The 9,436-nt window shown below is 44.9% G+C and overlaps 1 protein-coding gene across 1 annotated transcript in view; it reads left to right on the top strand.

The window, feature by feature from the left end:
* NID2 (nidogen 2) overlaps positions 1-9,278 on the top strand; it is a 49,869-nt gene extending 40,591 nt beyond the window's left edge. The window contains exons 14-21 of the mRNA XM_050954591.1: positions 1,541-1,762; positions 2,243-2,412; positions 4,096-4,225; positions 4,885-5,056; positions 5,997-6,154; positions 7,846-7,969; positions 8,853-8,965; positions 9,064-9,278. Of these exons, the coding sequence (XP_050810548.1) occupies positions 1,541-1,762; positions 2,243-2,412; positions 4,096-4,225; positions 4,885-5,056; positions 5,997-6,154; positions 7,846-7,969; positions 8,853-8,965; positions 9,064-9,074 (1,100 nt within the window). The 3' untranslated portion in view covers positions 9,075-9,278. The remainder of the gene's footprint in view (positions 1-1,540; positions 1,763-2,242; positions 2,413-4,095; positions 4,226-4,884; positions 5,057-5,996; positions 6,155-7,845; positions 7,970-8,852; positions 8,966-9,063) is intronic.
* Positions 9,279-9,436: the final 158 nt, after the last annotated feature.

A 9,436-nucleotide genomic window follows, 5' to 3' on the forward strand; every position in this document is an offset into this window, starting at 1 on the left:
GCCCTGGGCACCTCCACCTGCCCCATGGGGCGTGGAAATGGGAGGTAGATGAGCCCTTGCGTAGGGGCTGCTGTTGAGGCTTTGAACCCTGTTCCCTCTCCCCTCCTCCACACCTGCTGGCAGTGGGGCCAGGGCACTGGATTGGGCTCCAAGTGCTATGGGGTCTGTTTCCAGCTGGTATAAGTCACTTTTCCACTTTAGATTGGAAGCTCTGTGGGGCAGGGACGGTCTCTCCCTAGGTATTTGTACGGCGCCTAGCACAGTGGAGCCTCTACTGGCCGTTGTCATGATATACCAGAGCTGGGGTGCACTGCACCTCTCAGCATCAGGCCCATAGCAGCAGGTGTATTAAAGTCCCTCTGATGGCTTGTTACTGATCTGCCTGCTGAGTAAGGCAAAGTACATGGGGCAAGTGTTAGGTTCACTCCCTCTGGGGCACCTGGCATTGGCCACTGTCAGTAGACAGATACTGGGCTAGATGGACCTTTGGTCTGCCCCAGTTCGGCCGTTCTTATGTTTTTAGGGCCGGATCCAAAGTCCAAGCAGGCTGAAGGCACTGCGACACCTGACTCCCATTGAAATCTCTGGAAGTTAAGCACCTAAATCCCTTGGAGGCGCTGAGCCTCAGCCCCCTGCTGCACTGGGGGAGGAAAAAGGTCACTGAGGAGCTTCCAAATCAATGTGACTTTTTTTCTGTTTCATCTCCCCTTAGAGATCCCAGCCCCACAAATCCGCCTTTTCTCGTACCTGATCCTGAGCTGAAGGCAAAGGCACTTCCGAGGGAGGTTGTGAGATGCCCAGTGCTCACGCCTGGGGTCAGAGCTACATTGCTATGAAAGGGATTGCTCCATTCGCCCTTCCACTCCCGTCCCATCACCATGCTCGCTGGCTGGTTACATTTTGCCCTTCTGGGCACACGATTGGGGTGGCTCCGCCTAAGATCAGCATCCCCCATTTCCAAATTGTACTCAGCGCAGTGGTGCCAAGAGATGGTCAAACAGAACCCACCCCCCTTCTTTAGCAGTAAGGTTATAGCCTTTGCTTAGGAAAGTATTTAAAGATTAAGCCAGAGTTTCCACTGTGTTCTCTATAAAACAGCGGACGTTCTCCAGGCCTTATCATTGGCTCAGACAGTTTCTAGGGCCCAGAGTCAAGTAGCCTGTTCCTGTAATTGACCCTGCTTCTGTGCTCATCTGTCCACCATCTCTTTTAATGGATACTGATTGCCAGGGGTGGCGTTGGACTGGTTAGAATGACCTGGGCTGGGAACAACGGGTAAATCCTTAAAGGGACCCCACCCCACTGAAAGCTATTCTAAACCAGCCTGAGCATACGTTAGCTGGCTGCGCATTTTCCATTAAGATCTATAGTCCTTTCTAGTTTAATTATTTTGGGTGCTAAAGTTTTTTTAGCATCCTTGATGAGCCTGGTGCAGGAAAGCCAGTGAGCCTTGCAATGTGGCGCCTGTGCTTAGGGCCTATGTGTGTTGTAAGTAGCTTCTGGCCGGGCTCCCATCAGAACCTCTCACCCTTCGCTGTAGAGCCCACCCAGAGACCGCAGACCATGTGTGAACGCTGGCGGCAAAGCCTTCTGGAGCACTACGGTGGCAGGCCACGTGAAGACCAGTACGTACCCCGGTGTGACGCTCTGGGCAACTTTAACCCACTCCAGTGTCATGGCAACAGTGGCTATTGTTGGTGCGTGGATGAAAGTGGCAGAGAGGTTCACGGAACGAGATCGGAACCTGGCGTTCCCCCGCCGTGTGAGTACACAGTGCTTTGCTGGGGAGGAACTGAGTGTGAAACAAAAGGCTTGTTAGGGTGAGGAAAATGGTCACACTGCTGCTCGTCTAATGCTCGCAGCTTCGCTTGGGTCACAGCCAGGGGTCTATACAGAGGGGATATAACTAATTAAGGTCCTGATGCTGCAGTGGGATCCAGATGTCTGTGCAGCTTCAAGTGCAGGATCAGGCCCTAAATCAAAAATCAAGAAGCTGAATTGTAATCCATCGCACACCGATTCCAGTGTGGTAGGTTTCAGAAGGGTGGGACTGGAGGAAGAACTGGGTGCAGATTGAAAGCTGGTCTCTCGCTCACCAAGAGAAGTGGGTCCAGTAAAAGATATTACGTCACCCACCTTGTCTCTCTGCATGTGTGCACACTTGCCCGCATGGAGTCTTAGAGCTGGGTGGAAAATTCTTATCCAAACATAGTTTTGACAAAGTTTTGTGTTTGACTGACAGGTCTCCCCAGCCTTGCTCCTCCCACTGTCCAGCCCTCTCCGCGTCCTGATGTGACTCCACCTGCTGCGGGCACCTTCCTGCTGTATGCTCAGGGACAGCAAATAGGCTATTTACCTCTGAACGGCACCAGGCTTCAGAAAGAGATGGCAAAGACCCTGCTCTCACTGCATGTAAAGTATCTTCTCCAGAATGCATTGCGTCTAGCAACTCAGGCTTTAAAGGATGCACCTTATGTGGTGACAAGTCTATACAGAATCTTTGCCTTGGGAGATGAGCTGCCTGTATAAGGAACGTATCTGTATGTAACACCAGTGCCTTGGGCAGAGGGGGGATTGACTGACAGTTAAAACCAGATCCCGCTCTCTTGCCAAAACTGTAGCAGGCTAATCAATCGCTATGCACCTAGCCCCCAGCAAAGGGAGACAGAGCACTACACCAGGCGGACATGGCTTACACACGCCACCTGGCCAGGGAAGCATATCTTGAGTTTGAGGTTTCCCAGTTCAGCTCCCTGTACAGACCACCACTGGTCTTAACGTGCCCCGGCTGCGTTGTCAGAGCTAGGACTGAACCTCTGGCTCTGAATGTATGTGCTGCTCCTTCCTGAGTTGAAAGACCCAGGCCTTGTAGACAAGGCTGTAGTAGACTCATTGACCTTGATGTGACACAGCCCCCACTAGAAGGGGACAAAGCACCTCACCCACTGGGCGCAGCTTGCGGATCAGGATCATATTTTCAGTTTTGTCGTTTCTCTTCTCTTTCTCCAGCTGATAAAATAAAATCGGACTCGAAGGTGGTGTGGTTTTCAGGCTAAGTAGGAGATTGCATAATTGAGAGCAGAGGGTAACGTCCATTCCAGCTTTTGCTTCAGATACTTCGTTGAGAAAGTATTTGAACCTTTGAACCTTTCCACAGCCCCTTCTCCTTTTGTATCTTTCTTTTCTCCCTCCTCCTCCCCCACTCCCCCCGCTCCATTAGAGACAAGCCACTTATTCACACATCTCAAAAGGGGCCAAACAGATCGAGAGACACTAAGAATTGGGGTATGACCATCAACTCTATATCTGAGGGGGGAGGAGGGGCAGGGAATATACTTAAATTGTGAAATATTCCCTCCTGAAAGCTTGAAGGTCATTACATGTCTTAGCTACAATCTTGTACAAGTCTCTGCTTGATCCCAGAGGTTTTTTTAAAGCCCAGCTGGAGACGGAGATATGCCTGAGACATCAGTCTTAAATAAGAATGCCCAAAGATTTCAGTACAAACTCCTAGGCCGTGCAGCTAACAAAATCTGGACAGTAACACACCAGTGCTTCAGAATAGACGGAAGTGCTTCTCCATTTTTCCAGCCTGAGTATCTCATACCAAACAAAAGTCAGATGGATGGAGTGGTTCAAATTCGCTGCTGGCTGAAACGCAACTCAAGTTGGCAGCCACTTACAGCAGCACAGACTTGGGCCCAGCTGGTTGAATTAAAATAAACCACCCGTTTGGAACTTTGATGTCTCACAAGCTTATTCCCGCACACAGAAAGGTTGATCGTTTTAACCAAATGGTACCCAAAGTGACAACCCTCAAACTATGGCTAGAACACTGAGCCAGGCATGCAGGATTGCCTGAGTCCACTCTTCCTCCTATCAGCTGCAGCCACGTAAAGACCTTTGCAGCAGAGGAGAATAAGCTGCATCTGAAGAAGTGCGTTTTTTTTTTTTTTAACCCACAGGAGCTTATGCTCAAATAAATCTGTTAGTCTTTAAGGTGCCACCAGACTCCTTGTTGCTTTTCTGGATACAGACTAACACGGCTACCCACAATACGTTAAAAAAAAGGATATCTATTTTAAATCTCTACAGGGTTCCATAGTGGTTGGACTAGATTATGATTGTCGGGAAAAAATGGTCTATTGGACAGACGTTGCTGGCCGGACAGTTAACCGAGCAAGTTTAGAACCAGGGGCTGAACCTGAAACCATTATTAACTCAGGTAAATCACCATTTCCTTTGGATTGACTATGGCTGGTTTGAATAGAGACATTGAAGTGTCCACATAGCAGAATCACAGTGGGGCTGGGAAGGAGGAATTTTTGAGTTTTAATCCCAGCTTTGATGTGGTCGTGCTTTATAACCTTTGGCAAGCCATTATCTGCCTGGCTTTCCCAATGAGGCATCACAAATTATGATAGATTTGGGGGAGGAGCGCTAGATGGACCAGTAGGGGTACAGGGAGGATTAAGTACATGATCTTACAAAATTTAAAGTACTACAGTAGAACCTCAGAGTTACAAACTGACCAATCAACCACACACCTCAGTTGGCAGCAGAAGCATGCAATCAGCCAGCAGCAGAGACGGGGGCGAGCAAATACAGTACAGTACTGTGTTAAATGTAAACTACTAACAAAAATCAAGGGGAAAGCAGCATTTTTTCTGCATAGTAGTTTCAAAGCTGTATTAAGACAGTGTTCAGTTGTAAATTTTTGAAAGACCAACCAGAACCTTTTGTTCAGAGTTACAAACATTTCAGAGTTACGAACAACCTCCATTCTCCAGGTGGTCATAACCCTGAGGTTCTACTGTACGTAAATATCACAAAATCCTTCCTTGCACATATACTGACAGTGTTTCTCTTTTCACTTCCTTCCAGGCCTGATGAGTCCCGAAGGACTCACCATTGACTATTTCCGCAGAACCATGTTTTGGACAGATAGCGGCCTGGACAAAATTGAGCGTGCAAGGTTGGATGGTTCTGAGCGGCGAGTTCTGTTTGATGCAGACCTTGTGAATCCTCGTGCAATCGCTGTGGATGCAATTAGAGGGTAAATGGCAGCACAGCACCCATGCTTTGTAAAGGGCTGTATTCTTACAGACCTTTGTGTCATTATGTTCATATGGTGGGTTGGAATGAAATGAGATTCAGCCACAGGGCAACTGACTACAATGCTGCACCTGGGAGCTGCATTTTCAGTGTTAAAAGTCAGACCCATAATTCACCACTAGCACCAGTCCAAAAGTGGAAGCTGTAGTGTAAACAGGTCTCACAACAGGGTTAGACAAACCTGCTAGTACTTTGGCTACCCCACTGGAAAAGCACTGGTGAATAAGTGAGCTGAATTTTCCTTGTGGTGCATGCTGCCCCCTACAGTCAGTCACTGGCCTGAGACAAAACTCTTTGTGCTCTAAATAATCTGAGTAAATGCTACCTGGCTGCAAAGCAAGGACTAGTGGTAATGTCTGGTGTGATAGACATTTCTCTCTCGTGTGCACACGCTCCAGCTAGTTATTTCCTTAAGAGTGTGTAGGAAGGAAGCACTCAAGAGCGGAGCGTGAAACACTTTTACTCTTCTATTTGCTAATTTAATATTTGGCTAAATTTGCCAGTTATATTCAGAGTTCAGATTTAAAATATCACTGAAAGGTTTGAATCTTGTACAAATTTGGAACACATTTTTTAATGAAGATGGCTTACAACACCTCATGTACATACCTTTGCTATCTAGAAAGTTAATGGGACTGGCCCTAATTACAGAAGAATAGCTTCAGTCTAATTCTTGCAAATGATTGGCTGTAAAAACACATTCTGGAGCTTGGTCAGCTTTCCTTTTAGGGAATTTCACATCCACTAACGATCTGGTCCGGACAGCAGACTGAGAGGTCTGGGACTTTTCTGACTGTTCTTCCAATTCTGTTTGGTTTTGTTTTTTTAAATTGGTTCACTCACTGTGAATCCTTCCTGTGGTTTAATTGGTTCCCCCACAGCAACCTTTACTGGACTGACTGGAATCGTGAAGCACCTAAAATTGAAACCTCAACCGTAGATGGGGCTAACAGAAGGATTCTGGTGAATAAAGACATCGGCTTACCAAATGGCTTGACTTTTGACCCTTTCTCCAAACTGATTTGCTGGGCAGACGCAGGTAACTTAAGCTAATACAGATTGAAACATAGCCCATCTATAAAAATTCTCCATTCACTTCCTCACCTCCCATCATCCCCCTTATAAAAAATGAACAGGAAGTGGACTTTTTCCACACACTGCCTGTCTAAACATGACAAATTTTAGATTGAAAGGCAAAAAATACGTTATTGACTTCTGAAAATATGCGACTGAATAAGGTGGTCTTGGTGAAGCTGTGTAATGTTGTTTTCCATTAAGTGTGTTAGCTGGCCTCTATCAGCTAAAACATTGTGGATGATTTTCCTCTACCACACGTTAGGTTTATGTATGGGAATGAAGTGTGGATGTCTTCAGAGGTTAAGTGGGTGTTGGGCAGACCAGCTTTAGAGCCACCAGCAGAGGACAGTATTCAGAACAAAGGCTTCCAACTCCAAGCAGTAGAAGTGACTAACTCCCTAGGATAGATTTTTTGTTTTTAAAGGAAAGGTGAAATAATTTAACTTCTAAAATTGGGATGCCTGTTTATAGTTTCTACAGAAGCATTCCTTGTTTGGATTTCTCCGCAATTCTTTTGCCTGCTGTTTTGCCTGTCATGAATAGTAACATGGAATTGTAGCATTTAACACACCACAGCATTTAACACTTCATCACAAGAACATAGTGGCTGCTATACACAGACGGACACTTCCTGTACCTATGCAGCACCAAGGAGAACACGTGTAGCTGCAGTTTGTATTAAGATTTGTTTAGGGCTGAGTTTAGAATCCACATGGGTCTTTCAGTAACTACTGTATATGTGACACAGCTTGAAGAACTGAGCCTCTGACAGAGGCACATAGACAAAAATAACATACTTATGTACTCATTCATTAGCTCATTTGTTTATAAGCCGCCCCCCGCCCCCCTACAAGATGGATAGGTATAAGTGGCAAAAACGGTATCATTCTTTCATAAGCTGACCTTGTATTACAGGGGTTGGCAAACTTTGGCTCCCGGCCCATCAGGGTAAGTTGCTAGCGGGCCAGGACATTTTATTTACCTGGAGTGTTCCCAGGCAGGGAGCCCCTCAGCTCCCAGGGGCCGTGGTTTGCCATTCCCAGGCCATGGGAGCTGCAGGAAGTGGCATGGGCCAAGGGACATGCTGGCCCCCATGTCCCGCAGCTTCCATGGGCTAGGAACAGCTAAGTGCAGCCACTGGGAGCTGAGGGGCTCCAGGCCTGTGAACGCTCCAGGTAAACAAAATGACAAAGTATTATTCAATTGAATAGAGCTTAATCAAATTTTGGTGAAGATCCATTGATAAGCTGACCCCTGCCCCCCTTAATACTTCACTTTTTAACCAAAAAAAATTTGGCTTATGAACAAGTATATATGGAAAGTACTTTCCTTTATGCCCCTGTAGTGGATTGAGTAGAGGTAGATGCATACATGCCCTCAAACTGGGAATTCCATTTCAGTCTCTATACTCCCACTATAGACTCAATCCCTCTAGGGTAAAGAAAACACCCTAGAAAACTAAAATTCTAGTTATCCTCGGTTATGTGGATTTTCACATTCTTTAGAAGGAAGGGACCTAGGATACAAATTTACTGATCACGACTGTTCTGATGATCATCATTAGGCCACAGTATGCTGTGGCCTTCTAGCCTGAGTACAATTCCATGGAAAATACACTATTTCTTGCCTGATTAAATGTTTTATTTGTAAAAGGTACCAAGAAGCTGGAGTGCACGTTACCAGATGGAACAGGAAGGCGTGTCATTCAGAATAACCTCAACTACCCCTTCAGCATTGTTAGTTACGCCAATCACTTTTATCACACTGACTGGAGAAGGTAGGCTAGTAACTAGTACGCCCTAGATAGTCACCTAACTAGCATGTCATCTTTAAGCAGCAATCCAGCCTATTGTATTATTGACAGTTATGGGGTGGTTTGGGAGTTTTCTGTTCCATAGCAGTTTTACACTGAAAGTTAACTCACAAGAATATCAAGTTCTCGTTTTCCAAGTTTCCTTGATACTACAACCAGCTAAAATTCAGTTGAAAACCCCCAAGTGACTCTAATATACAAGTTAGTCACTTTCACAGAAACCGTCTTTGTAGTGTATTTGACACAATCAACCCTATATTCCTCAAGCCAGCTCTGTTTAGTAGTCCTGACAATGGAGGCCCAAATGTAATATGCGCTTTGCATTAAAAGCAGTGTACAAAAGTGTATAATTATTTTAAGAACCTACCCCCAGCTTTCACAATTATGAATGGTGCTATAGCTATATTTTTATAAAACTCTAGTGCTATTACTCTTGGTGTTTAAAAAAATAAAAACTTGACTCCCTTTTCCAAACATGCCCCATAATGAAGGCCCTCTTCCTGTTTCTTCTACCCACTCCAAAAAAAACCTTATAGTGACAGTGCTGGCACCAAGGTACATTCCTGACCTCATTGCAGGCATTAATGCAATCCAGTTACATTATTTTCAATTTAAACCTGTACAGCCTTTCCAAATGTTCCAGGGCACAGAAATTTGGGAGGCAGTACCACCTCCTTGGAAAGTTCCCTTAATGATTCTGTCCTGTGCTGATTAAAATAATAAAACTAGCACAAGGAATCAGCTTGATGCAGTTACCTTGTGTCTTAAATTCTATGAGCATAGAACTACTCCTGGAAGAGGATTTATTTCTGTGGGAGACTAAAGTATTTCTCACTTTTGTTAATAGGGATGGTGTTATAGCTGTGAATAAAGACAATGGCTTCCTTACTGATGAGTATCTTCCAGAGCAGAGATCACATCTCTATGGAATAACTGCAGTTTACCCCTACTGCCCAGGAGGTAAAGACCATCTTGTTCAGTATAGACCAGCTGTTGTCAATATGTAAATTTCACTGTATTAACAGGAACTTTAATCTATTTCCTCTCGCTCTCTGCAGCAAGAAAATAATCAGCTACTTCAAGTAAAAAAGAGTTCAGTCTTTACACCAGGAGGAAGAATTCCAGCCCCAGGAAGTTATACATACAGTTGAGGGGAAGAAAGTCTGCAAAGAAGAGGCCATTGATATTTACTGAAGACAAAGTGACTATTTTAGTGCAAAAGATTATCCAGTATTTTTTAAGTTATACCTCAATCTTTACTACTGTATTTTTTTAAAGACATTGATATATTGCAAGAAAACATAATGGCTTTGGGAATACTATGCCATTACTCTAATTTTTGCTTATGTAAGCAATTTTTTAAAGAGTCTTAGTGTAACTTTCTTAATCCATTGTTTTACTTTATGGGAAGGAATTAAAACACAAGTCGAC

The sequence above is a fragment of the Gopherus flavomarginatus genome, chromosome 5, assembly GCF_025201925.1.
Source record: "Gopherus flavomarginatus isolate rGopFla2 chromosome 5, rGopFla2.mat.asm, whole genome shotgun sequence".
NCBI classification, from domain to species: Eukaryota; Metazoa; Chordata; order Testudines; family Testudinidae; genus Gopherus; species Gopherus flavomarginatus.